Raw genomic sequence first — 21297 nt, forward strand, 5'->3', positions numbered from 1 at the left:
TTCAGCATTTATCTTTACATCTATGTGCATATTTAGTTTGTCAGAAACATAACATAAGTTCTTCATTTACGTGTACTGAAAGTTTTTAACAGAAGTACAAAGAACACGCAAAGACCAGAAACACATTTTTATTTAGACTATACTCAAGTTTAAAGGTCATTTTGTTCTGAGTTTTATCATAAAATGAGGTTTTAAAATTGTTCCTTTTACATTTCCAGCACAGGTGGTAGCAGGGCTTCAAACCACAGAATGACAAGACGAGACTGATTTATATGACTTCAAAGTTTGAACATTTCACATTGTAAAATGGTATATTCCACCCACACCTGAATCAACTGGGCAAAGTAACCAACTGCCCAGGGGCCCAAGAGTGCTATGGCCCCAAGGGGTCCAATCTTCCTTTCTGGTTTGCACAAGTTCACACAGTGCTTCCCCAGGTCATGTTAGGATCATTTGCTGAGCTAAAGTGACAGCCTGTGAGACGCCGGGCTTCAATAAAGGTTCTCTAAATGGAGTTGACTAGCTGACAAGAATTTCTTTCATACAAATATAATATATATATAATATATAAAAATTGGGAATATGCACCCCTAAAGCCAACTATCAACTGACATGACACGGGCCTTAAGATATGTCCAGCTCAATATTTGATTTGTACCTGTGTCAAAATCCAGTTCATTATTTAAGTTTAGTGCTTTTAAGTGCTTATATGTGGCATACTCATAAATTAATGTTTTTCATCAAGTTATCCCGCAAAAAAACTACAGCCCATGTTTCTAGAAAAGAAAGAATACTTGGAATGTTGGGTAAATTGTGGCCCAACAGCATATTTTTTCCCCATATTGGTTTAATCTGGTCATGGTTCTACCAACAAAAGAAAACAGGGTCAGAAAAACTAAACTGCCAAAGTAAGTTTAGAGGTTAGTGGCTTTTTAAATGCAACAAGTACTGTAGGATTTTTTTGTCCTGGAGGACTGCTCAAGCTGAAATCTAAGAGCCTGCCAATTTTAAGCCAAAATGATCTCTTTTCATCTGAAATTTGACAAACTAGCTCTTGTTACAAAGTGACATTCTAACTACTCTAATTGTTTGCTATAAAAGGGTCTGTCTCACAGACTGTATATAAGAAGGTCTGTCTATGTTGCTTTGTTTCAAATTGCAGGATTATGTGTCATCGGGCTCTCTGTACAGAAACCGTCAATATACATGTAGGCTACTATTTTGGTTATTTTAAGTTCTGGGTTTGTTAGTAATGTATCAGAGGCCATGGGATTATACATACAAACACAAAATACCAACATAAAAATACTGGTTTCTGCCTCCTCCAGGGTAAACTACATTACTAGTCAGTTCTTCCCTTTATGCAAATCTGTCTGGTGTAGACCTAAGTGATGGAGATGGCCTCATGTTCACAAGATCTTATCACAGCTGTTTTCAGAAATGTTGTCATCTGTGACCTATTTAGATCACTTATGTGCATGCTTTTGCAGCCTCATCAATTTCCCCATCATCTGAGTGATTTGCATACTGTCAATGGGCTGACAATGTAATGCATGGGGCTTTTTTATATACTATATATATATATAACAAAATTATAAACGCAACACTTTTGTTTTTGCCCCCATTCTTCACGAGCTGAACTCAAAGATCTAAGACTTTCTCTATGTACACAAAAGGCCTATTTCTCTCAAAAAAAAATTTCACAAATCAGACAGCACAGCAGGGTATTGCACAGGAGTGCTTTAGGCTGGCCACAATAAAAGGCCACTCGAAAATGTGCAGTTCCATCACAGAGCACAATGCCACAGATGTTGCAGGTTTTGAGGGAGCATGCTATTGCTGACTGCAGGAATGTCCACCAGAGCTGTTGCCCATGAATTGAATGTTCATTTCTCTACCATAAGCTGTCTCCAAAGGCGTTTCAGAGAATTTGGCAGTACATCCAACCGGCCTCATAACCGCAGACCATGTGTAACCACACCAGCCCAGGACCTCCACATCCAGCATCTTCACCTCCAAGATCATCTGAGACCAGGCACCCGGACAGCTGCCACAACAATCAGTTTGCATAACCAAACAATTTCTGCTCAAATTGTCAGGAACCATCTCAGGGAAGCTGATCCGCATGCTTGTTGTCCTCATCGGGGTCTCGACCTGACTGCAACTTTGCACAGCTGTTGAAGAGGAGTGGACCAACATTCCACAGGCCACAATCTGATCAACTATGCGATGGAGATGTTTTGCACTGCGTGAGGCAAATGTTGGTCACACCAGATAGTGACTGGTTTCCGGACCCCCCCCCCCAATACAGTGAAACTGCACGCTTTAGAGTGGTCTTTTATTGTGGCCAGCCTAAGGCACTCCTGTGCAATCCCCATGCTGTCTGATCAGCATCTTGATATGCCACACCTGTGAGGTGGATGGATTATCTCAGCAAAGGAGAAGTGCTCACTAACACAGACTATGACAGATTTGTGAACAACATTTGAGAGAAATAGGCCTTTTCTGTACATAGAGAAAGTCTTAGAATTCTTTGAATTCAGCTCACGATGAATGGGGGCAAAAACAAAAGTGTTGCGTTTATAATTTTCTTCAGTATATAACATCCAGTATGTACATTTACTAATTTGGCAAACATGATTACTTCCTCTTCAAGGATAAATTTGAGATATATTTTGGCAGCTTCTCATATTTCAGAACATAGTAAACTAAAACTAAAACTCGACTTTGACAAAATATTAAAGAAAATGTCACTGAAATATATCTTATTTTATTGTCTGTTTATAGATTTTACCACTCTCTAGTGACAGTTTTCAGTTGTGAGATAGAAGAGAGGCAATACAAGTCAATCAAGTCAGTGGTCTCTGCACAAACCACAAATAAATACTATTACTAAGTGCAGGTTGCTGGGAAATGGGAGTTTGGGGCGACTCCATCAGTTATCACTGTGACCCAAAACAACAAAAACTTTGTACAGAGGAGCACTAGAAAGCATCCTGACTGAAAATACCACCAATTGGCATGGGATGTGCACGGCCCAGGACTGGAGGGCTCTGCAGCGGGTGATTAAAACTGCTCAGAAGATCATTGGTACCCATCTGCATCAGTGATATCTGTGGGAATGTGCCTGCGCAGAGTCCAAAGGATACAAAAGGACAGTACCCACCCAGCCACAGCCTTTTCACACTTTTTTTTGTCTGGCAAGAGATGCAGAAGTATCTGCTGTTGTACCATTAGACTACAGAGCTTCTTGATAGTAAAAGTTCTTTCTCAGCACTGTACCATGCAAAATTGTTAATTTCTGTATATCATTTTATAATTTTTGTATTAAATGTTTTCTTTGAGAGTATCATAAAGGGAACTACAAACTTCATCTCATTATACAACCCTTGTATAATGTTATTCTTCCCAATGTTACAGATTTTGCGTGTTTACTCTGTGCAATACGGTAAAACGGCCTCACTTATTCAGCAGGTACAGACGTGGGATCAGATTCCAGATTCCTGCATTTCGCTGAGAGAAACATGCCTGCTATGTTTGGCCTGGTTCCAGATCAGCGCTCTTCGACAGTATTTACGGGACTCCAGTTGTATAGCTCCCACAACGTCAGAAGACCCGCTGAAATTCAAAGTTGAAGGAGGAGACTGAAAGCATAAAACAACAAGAGGGTTGTTTCTTGTTTGCTGTCAGTTGGTGTTGACCTGTTTCATACATACTGTAACGTTAGTTTCAAACAGACTTCTTTTCAGGTAAGACATCAAACGACTTGCTCTGCATATAGCTGCTCTTCTACTTTGTTAAAACGTTAACAAGACAGTTTGTTCCTGCTAAAGTTAGCTTGTCATTCTAAGCTAACTTAGGCTAACTTAACGTTAAACTGGGCAACTTGAAATGAGCTAGCCAGAATTGACTCAAAGGACAGTGTTGCTAACAAGCAAGCTAACGTAGCTCCCTAAAAAGTTACAGGTTTGGCAGTGCTCGGAGAACCAGTTAAACTCAACTAACACAGGGTTATTGCTGTGTTGGCAGTGTTAGCAAGATAACGTTATGTCTTTATCTGACTGGCTGGCACTGACTGTGAATGTGTGTTTCATTTTAAACATGATCTGAGCTGAAACTGAAACGCTGAGCGTTGTTACGTAACATTTTATTTGGGATGACTTTAACTTAATGCTAAAGCCGTTTTATCAAATATTGTGTTTCCTATCTGTAGAAAAACGTCTGAATGCAAGCTTTTCTCATTAACGTTACTTACTTTTCTGTAACTCTGACGTGGCAATTTATGTAGGGGTAACATTAACCCCTATAGAAACTGCAATGGCGTGACTCTTGTTTGAATTAATAACTTTGTGCTTTAAGGTTTCGGTCCAATAACTCCTGAAATCTTAAATTACATATCCACTCTTTAATGTCACTGCCTTTGCATCTCAGTATGGAAGCTGGCGAGGAAAATACTGGCAAAGTCAACTTGAAAAGACAGAGAGCACCTCTGTCAGATTCTGAAGACAATGTCCTCTCACAATCAGGTTTGTTTGTACCTGGATTAACTGGAACGTGAAGGTTCACATGTATATCTTTATTAATACAGTATGTCTACATAGTACATATTTACAGTACAGTATGTCTATGTAGTACATACTTTTGTCCTGTTTCTATTTGATGTCTCAGAGGTGAATGATGGGCAGAAGCGTCGGCGTCTGGAGGCAGCCGGTGAGGAGAACCGTAGTCCTAAACCATCCTCCTCTGGACGACTAGCTGAGCTAGACACAAAGCCAGACACACCGATGGTTCCCTCAGTCCGGTCACGAGTCCAGCAACTCAGCCAGAGACGAGAGGGTAATCCTACCTTCGCAGGCATGCTAATGGCCTCCTCCTGCCCATTTATATTTCTGACTGTAGACTAAATATTAGAAATACCTCTCACTATAACACAATGCTATTCAACAAACTTCTGTTCACAAAATACATCCTCAAAAATGACCTTAAAGTTGCATCAACACCTCTAAAATGGATTCAACAAAAACCTTTTATGAAGGGAGGATTTACTGCAGAGCAGTTGTATTTGACTGCATGACTTTTAGCTAACGTAATAAACTGGCAACTGTGAGTGTATATATGTACATATATGGTCACACATGCATGGAGTATTGCTGTGTATTTTGGCAGGGTTTATAGTACTGCTCAAAATGGCAGCCAAGTTCAACAGTCAAGCTGGATTACCTGCATGAAAGATAAGAACTATTCTCAAGGTGTTGAGCAATCTGTGTCAAGCTGTTGTGACAGTGGGTGTTAAACAACTAGTGTAGTTTGTAACATCAACTGTTTCTTGTTTCAGGAGGAGCTCCCCTGGCCCAGCGTTGCCTGTCAGATCCTGGGGCTGACAGCCCATCAGCCATCATCCAGGAAAAGGGCTTCAGAGCTCATCTCCTCGGTGAGGATGCATCAGACATGTCACTGTTGGATATAGTGTTACTTTTCTATTTTCAAATCCCATGACAGTCTTTTACAGATATGGAAACCATAAAAGATCGAAGTCAATGCAAAAAGCTATTAAAGGCATAGTGGTCTTTAGCCCTCAGCTCAGACCTGACAGTGTCCTGAGGGTGTGAGGTTGGACTTCAGCTCACAGTCAGTGAAAGAATTTGCCACACCTAGCTGTAAAATCCTTAATAAAAATCATAGACAACTTGTTTCTTGGGATCCCTATTAGATTTTTCATTGACAACAACTATTTTTCCTGGGGGACATATTCAAATAAAATACATGTAGTCTGCAATTTTTGCAATGACACTACTTCTTTAGCTGTTTGTTAAAACCTTTTTGTTGTATATTCTTAAGATATATATTTTTTCATAGCATTAGTCTTTGGTTGGGGTAGAGTTATGTAACCGTTCCTCACCTCTCTTGATTGATAACTATATTTCAGTGAAAAAAGCTGAAGATCGACTCTCTCTTTGCAGTGTGTCGTTGAGCCAAAAACAATAGCTACATTTAAGCTTGAACACATTTTTAAACGACATAGTCTTTGGCTTTTTTTAAATGTAGTTTATTCCTCATAGTATTATTTAAATCATCACCATTAGTTGACAGTGTATACACAGTGGTATTATCAACACAGATAGTTAAGTGGCATGCTATTAATAAATGCAGAGAAAAGCAACGGCCCTCTGCAACTAGTACAGAGAAGCTAAAATATAGCTAACATGATTGGGATATGAGTTCCCGTATAAGCACTGTGGCTGGCAAGGTATTTAGAGTAAGTAAGAAAAGATGGTTGAAGAAACTCGCAATTGTGTTACAAAAAAAGAGAGCCCGAGAGAAGCAGATTTGTAGTGTGTTGCTTAAGTTTTACATGAACATGTATGTAGATTGAAGGTAATACTTATGTGACCTTTTTTTGATCCTTTTAGCCATTCATAATTGGTAGCAGACAAATTGGTAAACAATACTGAACATTCATTAGTTTAAAAGATGTGAATAGTGTGTTATTGCCATTGTGCTACAAAAAAACCCTCAGAAGATAAAACTACGGTGAGTGCATTAACTCATTTCCAGAGACAATAACATAGGAGGAGACTGTTTAGCATATTTTGCTGCCCTGGTAGGGATAGCTTACTGCAATATATTTTTGAGAAGATCCCCCAATGAAATATATAGAGTTAAATTTGGATTGATTTCTATTAATGTTTGAAATCTCTATAAATGTTTTCACTCAAGGTGAGGGAGAATTTAATCAGCGAATGGAGCGATTTAAAGTGCCAGTCTTCCAGGCTAGCCTGGGCTCCACGCTGAGCCCTGCCAACCCCTGCCCTGAGATCCGCTCCAACTTTGTATCTGGCATCCAGAATAAACTCCACAGCAGTACAACTCCCAGCTCCAAACAGGCTTCTCGCATTCGCCAGGTTGGTTCAGGGGCTTTTATTACTGAAATGCAAATTACTTAATTCTACACCATTCTAGCTCAAATTCTTGTAACTCGATGGGCAAAGTAACTCAAAATCCTGTGGGATAAATCATTTACACATACATTATTTGTTAGACTACTGTTAAAATCTTTCAAAGTTTAACCTGCTAGCAGCTGCAGTACCCTTCATTTTATGAAAAGAATCCAATTGTGCTGTTTGTACTTAAATTATTTTTGTCGGAGTACCTGTAGAGTTTATGTCTGACATGGTTTCACTGATCAGGAACGTGAGCAAGAGCTGAACCAGCTGCATTTCCAACCAATCAGTGAGAATGCCTGGCTGAAAAGGAGCAGCTCTGATCCCTCGTTAAATCAGGTGGGTTTGTGATCGTAATATTTTGTGTTTCAAATATTCAACAATTGAACAATTAATCAAAATATTATTGAAATCACATTTTTTTGTTTGGTCAAACTAAAATGTGTCATAACCTTTCCTGTGGCGCTTGTGGAAATATGTTTGTTTGGTACAGAAAGCAAAAATAAATTAAATAATAAAAAAACTAATTAAAACTAAATCTCTTATATTGAAGTACATGTAGTTGAGTTGGCTCATAAACCATATATAGACCAAAGCAAACTCGTGTAGTTCCTAGCTGTTTTCAGTAGTTTTCTGATACTGTCAGAAGTAGCTGAGAGAAGAGAAGGGTTAGGCCTTAGTGTTTGGATACTTTGCAGATTCTGTGGGTGGAATGAAGAAAGAAATGATAGGTATCACATATGCAAATTGGGTGCCCCCCCTTTGGTCAGCAAGTATGTCCATCAGTAACAGACTCTCCAGATCAATGACATCTTATGTCTTATTTTTGTGGACGTTTCTTTGTTTAGTGAGCCATTTGCCCAGTTTGTTGAGTGTTTTTTACACACTAGCTTATGTAAACATTAGCAGGGAAGGACCCCTCCTGGCCCCTCATCTCCCTCCTCCTGGGTTCCTAGATCTAGAAGGAGAGTTCAGTGGCCTCCCATGCAGCCCTGGGATGTGAGTCTGTGACCAAATAACTTCACTTTTGTGCTTTGAAACATGGCCAATGCTTAGAGCCACAAAATGGGCAGCATTGATTTGCGCAGTGATAAGAATTAAATACCAGAATAAGGTCATAATCAGCATCAAGTATACTACTTTTGTTTTCATAATTACCCATTTACATGGCTCTAGTTGGCTCTTTTTTGTCTTTTCGAAGAAGTGCACTAAAATAGTCTGGTGTGGTTTGGGGGGATTGGTTTTTCACTTGACACATAATGAACAGTAGCTAACCTTCTCATTTGAGATGTCATAGTGGGGTCATGAAAAGGTAACAGGCTACTTAGAGATGAATGTCACAATTTCACAATTTGTTTCATATATTTTATTGGAAATTATATCATTATACCTGTAATATGCAGTAACCTTCGAAGGGGTTTGTGAACATGTATGTTGACTTTTCAGCATAACTCCACCATGTCATTAATTGCTCTACCACTGGTTACAATGGGCCTCTTCTCCCTTATCCTTTTTTTTTTCTTCTCGTCGCATTCTTGGCACTGTTTCTCTGGTTGTTGGGCACATGACCTAAATCACAATAACTACAAGATACAGAATTTTCTTTGTTTGTATGTTTAGTTGCATTGATAAAGAAAGCCCTGCTCTGCTTTACTGTGTCAAATTTGTGTATCCTGTTACATTGTTGCTTCCGACAGGCGGATGGTGATGCTGAGATGAAAGATGGCAGTTTCACTGAAGCTTCTACATCAAGAGTAAAGAAGCAATCTTCAGATGGGACAGGTAAGACTTTTGACATCAAATTGACTTGTGTTTTTCCAACATAATATCTTACACTAAATATTTAAAACATTTGGCACCTTCACTTCTATATAATAAAATAGCTGTGAATACTCAGTACCAGCTCTATATATAAGTATATTGAGTGTGAAGGTTAGGTAGCCTAGTGTTGAGATGTGAGACTACTTTTTCAACAGGTGAAAAGGCCCTCAGTGACTCTGAAGCTGCTGCAGCATCTGTAGAGCTTGATAACTCGAATGAAGGGCAGCTGGAAATGGAATTGAAGGAGCAAAATACTCATCAGGCTGAAGAAGCCGGGGAGGAGAAAAAGCACAAGGCTTCGGTTGGAAATGAGGAAATGCAGCTAGGGCCCCAACAACCACAGACCCAGTCTGTATTGAAGTTGTCTTTTAGCGAGGATCAGAGTTTCTCCAGATCATCTTTTGGTGAGGACCAGAATGTGTCAGAGTTGCCTATAGGTGAAGAGCAGAGCTTGCTAGAATCAACGGAGGACTCCTACATGAAGGAAACAGGTGAGGTTTCCAAAGTAACTGAACAGGGCGGGTCTGAGGAGTTTTCAGTTGAAGAATTTGATGACCTTGATGGTTCTTCATACAGTGAAGATGTGATTGAGCCTTCAACAGATGAGGAGTCAAGGTCATGGAGATATCCTCAACATAAGGTGTGCAAGGAGGAAGAGTCTATAGTTGAAGAACAGGAGGAATATGCGTGCGTTAAAGAGGAGAGGGTGGATTTGGAGTCAACCAGAGTAGGAAAAGATAAAGGAGGCAGCGTTGCAGATCACAGTGAACCCTCTGACTCCCAGGATGGTGAATGTTATTTGGATGATGTCTCTGCTGAGATTGCTGACTCCTCTGAAATGCAGAAAGATGAGAAACCCAGACTTGAGGAGCAAGATTTAGAGTCAGAGAGCTGGTTAGATGACCCTGTGAAGGACCAGTCTACTTTAAATGAGGGAGCAGTTACAGGAGATATTGACATCTTTACAATTAAGCAAGACCAGAAAGACAGAGAAGGATGTACTCATAAGGATGATGTATGTCAACAGTCAAAGGGGATCCAGACAGTCAATATAAAAGAAGAGAACATGAATCTAGAGTCAGACAGAAGAGGCCAAAAAAGCGGAGTGAAACAAACCGAGGCATCTCGTTTTGCATGTGTGGCTGAGGCTCTGATAGAAACACAGACTGGGTATACACAGTTTGAAAGAAATATTGAAGATGTAGCAAAACCTAAAGCAGAGACTCAGGCCGAATCACCAGACATTAATGGAAGTGATGGAGCTCAGTGTTTGATAGAGTCCCAGGTGTCAGAACCCCTTTTGGAGAGAGAGGAAATGGAGCAAGATGCAGAAAGGCAGGGTGCTATAAATGCAGTGACCGGAAAAACCTACAACACAGAGGGAGGAGAGAGCTCTAAGAAAGTCACCTTTATCCTGGAGCCTGAGCTAATCAATGACTCAACCCTGTCTGAGACCAATACTTCCATGGAGTCCAGGGCAGAGACAAGCATGTCGGGTGAGAACAATAAAGATGTAGGTGTTAGCACCTGGGCTTCCTGGACACCCTAGGAGATGTGGAGCACAGTGGTGAAGTCATTTGTTTGTTAGACAGAAATCACTGGTCATTGGCACACTGCGTACTGGGTTTATGCACAGGTGTTGTTTGGAGACATTTGTATGGCTGGTTTTGTCTTACTCGAAAAATGACACAATTCTCGACACAAGTAATAAGTAGAGAGAACAATATGGGGCCACGAGCACACAATTGTTACAGCACAGATGCATGTATGGCACCCATTGATTGTGGGTTTTCTTTACCCTTCCTCACCGGCAATCTAGGTAGTCCTTATTTGTTTTAGAAGGTGACTTGATAGATTTGTGAATGTTTCTGTCCAAAGATGCTGAACTAAGCTCTCATGATGAGACCAACACTGCTGAAATAATCGACCAGATGTTTGAGGAGGTTCTGGAATATGCTGGAAGGATGGAGGAGGGGAGGGCGGATGATGACGACATTGAGGACTACGACAGTGGGATTTGCGCTTGTTCTGCAGACAAAGATAAGATGGAAACGGAGTTAGAGAAAGAGAAAAGTGAAGAAGAGGCGGAAACCAAAGAAGAAGAGTGTGATGAGAGCAAGAAGCTTGAAAGCAACGGAGATGAGCTGCTGACTTTTCCTCCTGACGGCATCCTCTCTCCCCTCAGCAAGTCTGTAGAGGCCGTGGTCACCCCTCTAGTAAGATTAAGTCATAACTTTGAGCTGTTGATACTTTCCATTTCCATTAGAGGAGCTTTCTGGATTAATAGCTGTGTTAATGTTCCATATTCACCCAACAGCGGCTGGCAGCGAGCCAGATGTCCAATACTCCATCTCTGCTCGTGACTCCAGAAGAGACCACTACCCCTCCTGCTCCTCTATACAGGTACAGCTAAAACAGTAGCAACATAAAAAATAGTTCAAATTCAAAATCTCTTTGGAATAAACTCTGAGTCATCGGTCATGAATCATCTGTTTTGTCTTTTGTCTTCGGTCAACACTGTAACTGCAAGAGCACTGCTAAATGAAGTTTAAGATAAAAACTCACTTATGAATATGTTATGTAGAACTTTGAAGATGTAAATATTGGACCAGCGGGCCCATAATCCTGAAGCTATAATTTGACTTCATTATATGGGTCCAGATAGGATAAATAGGGTTTTGGTTGCCGTACTGTTGAAATGTATGTCTGTATTTAAAGGCTGCTTAATTTTTAATCATGCAATTATATGAACATGACATGTCAGATTGTATTGTCATTATTTTCTTCTCACTCATTACTGTTTCTTCAGCTTTTCTTTCAAGTATAGGAGCTGTACAGTCAGTAACAATCCTCAATTTGTGGTTATTTTGTTAACATACTTTATGCTTAAATTTGACTGTATGTTGACTGATCGGTTGTTCTGTGATTGACAGTATTGATGCCTACCGCACACAACGACAGAGTAAGCTGCCCACCACTCAGAGTGTCTCTCCTGGGGTTCGGAGACGAGCTCCAGAGATGTCCCAACCTCAGCCCTCTGTCAACACCAAGGAGAAAATCAAGGTGTGTTTTAGCTAATCTAATTTAAGAAGGCCAATCCATTGACTGTTGTTAATCAACTCACAGTTAGTAGGGCTGTCAGTATTCAGAATGATTCAGAATCCATTAGTCTAGTCACTTGTAAATGTAAACTGCGCTACAACTGCCGAAATTGACCTCCTTTTTGATTTTAATTAAATCCAGTATAGGTCCTGAGTAACCCTCAGTCTTTCATATTGTCCTGTTTGTTCAGGCTCTTAATGAAGAAGCAGGGAAGCTGCAGACTGTGGTCAACCAGACCCTGCAGGCTCTGAGCTGCTGTACCGATGAGGAGCACGGACGAGGCTCACTGGAAGAGGCTGAAGCTGAGAAGCTACTGCTGGTCTCCTGTATGTAGATTTTTGGTTTAATAGTCCCATTTTTGTGTACCTTTTAGATAGGAAGCTGTATTATTCTGTTAAAGATTTTACATACAGTTGATAAAATAATATAATAAACAGAGTAGCAAGAGACAGCTACAAAACATACATTTATTTGATGTCAATTGCATTTACACCTTTTGTTTCAAAGCCTAAATAATTATATTCAAAGCAATAACAAAAGCATATTTCTTCATTTTCTATTATCTATCTGTGTTTCTTATTATTCTTGTCATTCACTTGTTTCAGGCGAGAAACGTTCTGCCCTGTTGGCAGAGGTGGCCAGACTGAGGGAGGAGAAGAACTCCGAGTCAGGAGAGGCAGCAGGGGAGGACAAGGACTGTGTTTCCCAGCAGCCCTGCAGAGGGACTGTCAGCATCACAAACATTCAGTTGCCTCTCAAGGTTGAATTTGTCTGCTCCTCCTACAACCGCACAGGTAGCACAGCAAGAACATTTCTTTCAACAATTTTTTTTTTGATTATGTGTAATTTTTAATTGCCTCATAATTAACATTATTGATACAAAAAACTTCTGAATTTCAAAATTCAGGGCTAAATTAACTCAAATGTAGAGGTTGACATACACTTTATAAGAACTGATTTGTTTGTGTACACATGTAGGTCGGCCAAGTCACTACTTCTTTGTCCTGATCCGCTACGGGCCCTGCAACATTGTGGCCACGCCACTGGCCACGGCTGCTGATGCTCAAAATGGAGACACCATCTCCTTCCCTACTTCTGTCACTCTGTAAGCTGCCGTTCATCAGCTGGTTGTGGTGACTTTATTTTACAAGTCTTATGATGCTTTTAGCACTCATTTGCTGTGTTTACATATTGACAGTGTGTATTTTATTTATTTTTATTTTTTTCTCACAAGCAGAACAATGTTTTCAGCTTCAATCAGTGATGGACACCACTGGATAGCTCGGTTCACATTTATATTTTGTTAAATGATTAATGAATGGCTACATCCAGGCTACTTTAGCCAAATTGGGGAAGTTTCATTTTCAGGATCTAAAATATGACTTTCCCCGCGACCCTGTACGCAGGATAAGCGGTTGACGATAGATGGGTGGAAAAATGACTTTGCTCACTAGCCCTTGTATTTGTAGAAAATTCTGACTGTATGAATGTGGTGATGGGGATATATAGAGTAATGTATTGCTTTGTTTGTCTTCTTGATATGTCAGGAAGGATATTCGCTCATCCTTTGAGATTGATGTGGAAGTCTACAGCCTGGTGAGACAAAACATTTGCCATTTTGATTTGGAGTAATTCTTTGGTACTAATTAATTGAAATTAATAGAATAGCGAGGTGGTTGTGAAAGTATTTTTCTCAGTGTAAATCACATTTCATTTTTGTGTTACTTGTAGCCTATGCTCCGTAACAAAGACACATGGGAGTATTTTATATGATTGTGTGTAGGCTTATGTAATGGCCATGAATTACAAATATTTTAAGTTTCTGAAAAATCATGTTTATTCTGGATGTAGGTGGGGATGTTATAGACACAATCATGAGATTTTAGAGTACAATTGTCATACAAATAGCTGCAATTAACTTGATTTAAAGGTGGAATAAGCGATTCTGGAGACATCTAACACGATGACAGATACCATTCTATATAGTGAACGACACAGCAAGTAGTGTAACGAACGTTAGTTAAGTTGTGGGTTAGCAAACTGTCGCTACAGCTGCTGCTGTGAAGCTAACGTGCAGAGAGGACGAGACGGTCCCAGAGCAGCACAGCAGCTCCAGACAGCGATAACTCTCCTGCTGCTACAGCTAACATCACAACAACAGCATGTCTTGGTGAACTAGAAAGGAAGCTGAATGTCTGTGGGCAACTCATTTAACTTTTCTAGATACAGAGGTCTGGCTGGGATAGTGTTGCGGGCCACTTTTGTTTGTTTCCCATTTACAGACCCAGGCCTGTGTACAAACACCAGATTTGTTTCTAGCTAGCGGACTGTGAGGAGATATTCAGAGAATTTGACAAAAAGACTTATTAGAATAGAATCGCTTACCCCACCTTTTAATTATTTTTTTTCTATACTGTCCTCTTTACTGTACTCACACAGCGGTGCTGCTGTGTTTGGTTTTGCAACTAGGCCTACGTTATAGTTTGCGCTTGTGTGCATTGTAAACAATGTTCCACCTCCAGCTCTGCTGAACAGTTGTTCTAAAACTGTTATGCAGGCCTACCTAATGTAATGAAAAAGGTTCAAGAAGACAGATAATGATTTAGATTTAATTTTCAAAAACTAAAATACAAAGCCATGTTTTCATTCAAGCATTTAATGTCAACTTAATTAGAAAAGCTGGATGGAAGGGACATCAAACAATTTCAACAAAACTTTATCACATCAACACATCAGTAAAAATGTTTTTCACTTGTATGAAGGGTTTTTTCCTGACATTGGAAGCTCTTGCTCAGGTAGACAAATTATTTGCCTTAACCCAGCAGATGGACCCTCACCTGTAGGATCCAAAATGTGGTACAGTGTACATCCACGCAGCTCACCACCCGCTCCTGTAGAATAAAGCAAGAGGGTTTATTAATTAATCCACTTCACCTCATACAAAAATAAACTTGGTGAAAACTAAAAGAAAAGTCCACCATTCATCTCGGGATGCTCCAAAAGTCCACAACAAGCTCTGAAAGCTGTGCAGCTCCAGTCTGCACTTGCAGTTACCTGCTGACCAATAGTGTCATTAAGTGTTGGCTGGCGGGACGTATGTGTATTTCTTTATTTTGCATCACAGGAAACAAAATCTAATTGTAATAATTCAAAGTAAACATAATATATTAAGAATATAAGCAAAACAAACTAAATATCAACATGTAAATAATTAACTGCAAAACGTCCCTTGATTATGGAATCTACTGTGTAAATATTGGCTTTACCTCAAATAATCAAGATCAGGCGATCATGGAATAATTGCAACAGGCCTCATTGAAACCATGTTTTTTCTAGAGTGGCTGTTGGTAAGTCTAGTGGAACCAGTTCCACAGTCATGGTGAATGTAGGATTTAAAGGTACATTAAGTCAGGGCTAGAGAATAGTGTCTCAACTTTATTTAACTGTTGTTTTTTTTACAGCTTTTTTTTAGTTGTAGAAAGTTGTTAAATGCACAGCATTGTTACATCTCATGTAATTTCTAGATTTTTAATGTGCCTGTTTTTGTGCCATCTAGTCCCACACTTCAGGTAGTAACTGCAGCACGGATCGGACCACCACCAAGTCACGGGTAAGTGGGTGAGCCAAATAATGAGCCACGTGTGTGATTATCAATGACAGTCTAATTTATTAATGGTGTCTTCACATATTCAGGTCACACCAAGAAAGCTTCTGAATACTATCACTGTGAGTATCCAGCTATTACACTGTGTCTTGTTTTATTAGTTTTTTCCCCCCACCTCTCTTGGAAACATTACCTAAACCTTTTTCCTTTATTTTTAACAGAGATCTGGTCACAGTCTGACATGTAAGTAGAATATTATTTTGGTCAGTATTAATTTAAGAGCTTAATTTTAACCCTGCTTAACTCAACTCAACAGCAACTCTAGGACAGTAGCTAATACATGTTTAGAGAACATTTGGTATACAAAAAATAAAATGTGAATTTGATATGGAGCCCCTACTTTGTGCCAAATAACCTTCAGTACACTTTATTTTAATGGGCAGATCCAGCAAAAAGATGGTACTCCTGTCAGTAACAGTCAAATTTTTGTTACTGACCTGAACAATTTTTACTATGGATTTGACACACCAGATAGCAGGACAGAATGTGATGACGTGCAACAATTTTCATGTAGAGACATCAGTGAGGATGATGTGGCTTAAATTTAAGACCAACAAGACTGCCTAGATGGTCTAAAAGCCCGTCCCCTCAAAGACTGTGCTCCTCAACGTAAAGGAATTTTTGCAAGATTGTTTCGGTGCCTCGCACAGTTCCAAAATCATTTCATGTCAAGCTTCCCACAAGGCTGTGTTCTTTCCCCTGTGCCGTTCTCTGTCATTACCAAAACATTTATGATTAATTTAGAATCTTTAAGTATGCTGATGACATGGCCTTAGTTAGTTGGCCTTTTAGATATAACAGACTCTTTAGGTGAAGCTGCCTTTCTGGCCCTCAGCAAACCCCAAAAGGCCTTTTTATGCGACGGGACGAGAAAGAAGGCGGGGAGTATCCTGGAAGATAGCTTTCATCCGCTCTTCAGCCAGTTTGAGCCTTTAAGTTCTGGGAGGCGTCCCTCTGGCAACTAAAAATGTATTTAAGATGTCCTTCATCCCAAGTGCCACTAATATTGTGAACTCCACAAAGCTACAGATATTAACATGAACTGTTTTTAATATGTAATGTGACCTTGTCTATGTGTGTGCTATATTAACTGCTTGTTTGTTTCCCACATGGACAATAAACATTCTGTTTGGTTCTAAACTTCACTAACTGAATAAACCATCAATGGAAAACATGTATTTTGCTGACAGATCATTTCATGTTTGTTGTGCACTTCTTTGTCCTTCAGCTGCTGCTCTTCCTGCTCTCAACACTCGTCGCTCCAGTAACTTTTGTCTGGTGGGCTCCCATAAGATCACATTGGCCTCCCTGGGACACAGCAAGTTCCCTCTGGATAAGGTAATAATCTGTCTCGATATTGATGGAAGCACTGCTCTCACTGTTTTTGGCCTCTTCGGGGAATTAAAGGTTAATACGTGGCTTTCCTACTCTGGGCCAGAAGATTGTGTCTTCTGCAGAAATGTACTGGGTAGCGTTGGTGAAAAGCAGGATTGTTGCTCAGTAATTTTCAAAGTTACCAACCAATAGAACCTACAGGGATCTTGTGAATTTCAATGATATAAAACAGCCCTAGCCATTTCAACTAAAATATGTTTGTCAAGTTCTTTTTAATTTCATATGCAGTTTGGTAGTTTTTAATTGAATCATAGCATTCAGAAGGGAAAAGCATGGCCCAGGTAACACATTCACTTCACCAGGTTTTGCACAAGTACAGTAGCACCACCAGACCACACTTTTGGTATTTTTATAATTCTGTTAGAAGTTTCTACACACAGGTGGGCTCACTGGTGATGTAACGTTCTGCCCCTCCCTGTCTGCCTCCCCCCCCCCTCTGTCTTGCTTCCTCCATTCAGATGAAATTTGAAGGCAAAATCAGGAGGCTGCTGGGAGATGAATTTCAGGAAAAGGTTTCCCACTTTTCACAACACTGTCGGTCCTTCACCTCTCATCGTTTCCCTCTGCTCCTCAGCAAAAATTAACCTACACTCTGACTCGTGATTTCCGTCATGCAAATTAACCGCCGCCTCAGCCTTAACTGTGTTGTTTGTGGTCAATTCTTATTAGTTTACATGATATCTGGGAAGAAAATCACTGCATAGAAACTACATTTTTAATCAAGTGTCATTTCATCTGTTAAGTTCTTTCTGGTGTGTGTGTGTGTGTGTGTGTGGGGGTGTGTGTGTGCGGGCCAGCCGTCTAAATATACAAGAAGAATTTCACTCCAAAATGCTGTTCTCACCATTGTGATTCCTGCTCATAATTACACAGTAAATCTAACGGTCACAAATGAAATCTTTTAAGACTTACAAGTTGTGAACACATCGGGTCACAGTTTTACAAAAACAGGTAGCTTCTCTATAGAGAAGTCAACGAAGAGCATGTAATGAAATTCTTCAAAATATTCTTTGTCTGTTTCTTGCTGTCTGTCATGTCGTACCAGTTTAACAGTGTGTCTCCTCCCCGGACCACAGGTGCCTTTTCTCTCTCCTCTAGAGGGCAGCATCTACCTGCAACTGGACAGTGAAAGTCACTCTAATGTGCAGCACCAAGGCTTCCTGGTTAGTAATGTCATGTTGCAATTTAGTCCCATAAGGTTAGGGTTAAGTAAATTGGGTGAGAGAATCTCATAAATGTCATAATTATTTCAAGGAAGTGTCGGTATGTTAAACCAAACAGAGAACTTCAGTCTTTGCTAAACTCTACATAAAACACCTTTCCACTTCAAATCAGACAAAATAAATTCCCTCAAATGTTACAAACTGTTTCAAACTGCATATTTGTTGCATTAAATTCACTCCTCTTTTTTTGTGGTTTTGTTCCAAGACAATGTTTGAGTTGATCAGTGGATATGGGGTGTGGCATCGCCGATATTTTGTTCTGGAGGGATGCAACATGTACTACTGGAACCACCCCAATGACAGAGAAACAAAGGTAAAGATAGACGAACGGACAGACTTTGCACACAAAGCCACCAAGTCACTTTTAATTGATGTCAATTTGTTTTAACACCCCAGGACGCAGAGGGCAGCATTTCTCTGTCCAGCTCTCCCAGTCAGTGTGTCAGGCCTGTGGAGAGGGACTTGTGTGCGCGACCTTTCACCTTTGAGCTAGTGAGCAACACCCCGCAGCAGCAGCAGGATGACAGCCAGGATGCCTTTGCCAAGTAAGTTTGAATAGAAACTTTACCCCACCCTTGAGTTAGTGAAGTGTAAATAGACAACATTTGTTTTAGTTATAATTGAGAGCTTCAAAACGTATGTCGGGATTTGTTTTTTGTGTTGTTGACTTGTAATCAACATGCTTTCAATGTGTGAAGTTGGACATTTTGGACAATATAGAATAATATATGCAATTAGCTTGAAGCATGTTACTCTTATGGCTGCAACCAGCTAGTGATGTCACAGGGGAGGGTGTTTTTACATTTGACAGTTGATGGGAAACTTCTGTGACATCAGTGATTGGGTTTTGCCTAGAAATGTTTTTTGTAACAGTGTAATTACTATTGAAAAAGACACGCAGGCTCTACACTCTACTAAATCTACATTATGTGCCACTGAATGTGCTCTTTAATTTGGGGGGGTGATTTTACACTAAGTTTACCAAAGTACACCGATCACTGTAACTGATAGATAACACACGCATATATAACATGCCTGGCTTCTTTAACAGTTCTTTTAATGGTCCCATGATCACAAACTGATGGATGTTGTTCTTGTCCAGGTGTTGGTTTTCAGCTGACACCAAACAGGAAAGGCTGGACTGGATGGAGAAACTCACCCAAGCTCTTCTGGACCATCACACATGGAACCGAACGTCAGGACGTCAGCAGCCCAACACGTCCAGCAGTTGGAACTTGAGGGAGAGCATACTGTAAATACATCACTAAGCCAAAAGACCTGCTCACATGCGATCTGTTGCAGTTTCTGCTGCCTTGGATCTGTGATAGCACCCTGGAAGCAGCCTTTAAATGGCAGGTAGATGAGCTGACATCAGGCTTTAGATTCTTTATCTCAGAGCTGCAGGAGATGAGCCTGTTCTTTGTAGGCTCCGTTTCACTGTTGAAATGAAAGTGTCAAATTACAAACAGTTGGCAAGGCAAAACGTTATGTATCTTATGTTGATTTATCTTTGGGAGATATCTATTTGATTTTCATACAGTTTGTTTCTTTTAACCTGAATCCAATCATTACTGTTGGTATTTGCTAAGTTACAGTTGCCATTTGAAAAGTTTTAGTTTTTCTTTATCATCATTTTGTGGAAATTAGGTTTTATTTTGACTTGTTTCTCTGTGGCAATCAGCTGCTTTAGCCATTGTTGGTAATATTATTTGGTCACTTTCAAGAGCGACGGTGAACCTTCTCTTGTAGCTTATATATATATTTGAAGTAATTTACACATATTTAGATTAATATTGTATTTTTGTATCGTTTGAACTGGAAGGATAAATAAAAAAACTAATAAATATTGAAGAAGGAAATTTTACACTCTAGTAAACTAACCTAGGGTGAGAATGTATTAGAAGAGGTGTTGGAATGGGAGCTTTCTTGATAATGGGCCCAGTCAATCAATTCTAGGTGGAAGTTAGCGCAGGATTTTTGTTCCACTGAACCAACATATATTTGGTCGTTAATTCTCTGAAATGTGACAGAACAACACTTTTGCCTGTGTGCCTTTTTTCCTGAAGGAATAACCAGTCAAAATCTGTATCTATCCCTCTTGTCAGTACGTGTCACTGGCATCTTGTTTTTTTTTTACCTTTTTCCCAGTGGCCTGAAGTGGTCATTCTTATTCCATATTCAAGTACATGATTTGTGTTACTCACACACACAAACCCATATATTTACATGTTTAAACCCATATTATATGTGTAATACAGTGGGTGAGAGATCTAATGAGGTAAAAGAAGGGGCCGTAATGATGCTGCTGCAATGAATGTAGTTTGTTCTGTCCTGTCCCTATGTCCTGTTCTTTTTCATGTATTTCCACTTATCACTCTGTCTCTTTGTTCTAAATGTTATTCGTGTGAACTCTCATTCTATGCAGTTAATTGAAGGTACCAATAAAATAAATGGATTGAAATTGCTACCAAACTGTTTAAATTGATAGACTTGACCGATTATAACACTGTATCACGTTGATATTTCCATTTTCTCTTCAATAGAAAACCTGTTAAAGTGGGTGCACATTGTTATTTTTAACAGATGTCACAGACAAGTAGATTTAATGTGTTGAAATACTTTATTTCTCACCCCATTCTTCTCCAGCGTGTATACATTGCCTGGTGGAACTATAGATCTATACATACGGAGCCTGAGAGACTCTGGCAGGAAGGCGGCTCAGGTCAGGAATGTCATACAGGAAGTGGTCTGGAATTAGACTTCCTGTTAGTCCCATAGCTCCTTTGGGCGGAGGTGTTGCAGGGTGTTATGGAGCTCAAGGTGATGACAACAACAAGGGGAGGGGAGCACTTGATTCTGCTTACAGAACACAGCTATGTTGAACTGGCAACACTGGCTGTTTCAGCGTTCTTATACACTGGGTGCTGGGCAGTGGTTAGTACAGTGAATTTCTATGGGTTTGTCAGATTTTGGGGTAGTAATTTAAGCTCAGTACATAAAGTTAATGCAAATAGAAGCTAGAGGAAAGGTCTGATGACCAGGAACATCCACTGTAAATTTCAAATCAACATGACCAGTAGTTGGTGAAATATTATGCTTTGGATCATGTGTGAATGGCTGATGGACCAGTCCAAATGTATAAAAGTTACAA

At 39.9% G+C, this 21297-nt stretch overlaps 1 protein-coding gene across 8 annotated transcripts; it reads left to right on the forward strand.

Moving 5' to 3' along the window:
* Positions 1-3592: 3592 nt before the first annotated feature.
* On the forward strand, positions 3593-20618 carry si:dkey-30c15.10 (uncharacterized protein LOC559353 homolog). 8 transcript variants are annotated; one of them, XM_038705857.1, is made up of 25 exons: positions 3593-3749; positions 4432-4526; positions 4669-4854; positions 5336-5431; positions 6718-6902; positions 7188-7280; positions 7848-7940; positions 8639-8723; positions 8918-10258; positions 10641-10978; positions 11080-11165; positions 11696-11825; positions 12055-12190; positions 12470-12658; positions 12843-12969; positions 13412-13460; positions 15421-15474; positions 15558-15590; positions 15690-15711; positions 16757-16866; positions 17382-17435; positions 18000-18086; positions 18352-18459; positions 18543-18691; positions 19249-20618. In XM_038705857.1, the coding sequence occupies exons 2-25, from the start codon at positions 4433-4435 to the stop codon at positions 19400-19402; spliced, it is 3999 nt and encodes a 1332-aa protein (XP_038561785.1). In that variant the 5' UTR covers positions 3593-3749; position 4432; the 3' UTR covers positions 19403-20618. The 8 variants fall into 8 exon arrangements, with proteins under 8 accessions (XP_038561785.1, XP_038561786.1, XP_038561788.1 ...); XM_038705858.1 differs by having other exon boundaries at positions 7851-7940; XM_038705860.1 differs by having other exon boundaries at positions 4669-4836.
* The last annotated feature ends 679 nt before the right edge of the window (positions 20619-21297 follow it).

This window comes from Micropterus salmoides, unplaced genomic scaffold, assembly GCF_014851395.1.
Source record: "Micropterus salmoides isolate LMB-PRFRI ecotype aquatic unplaced genomic scaffold, ASM1485139v1 Ms_hic_scaffold_8, whole genome shotgun sequence".
Classification (NCBI taxonomy): Eukaryota; Metazoa; Chordata; class Actinopteri; order Centrarchiformes; family Centrarchidae; genus Micropterus; species Micropterus salmoides.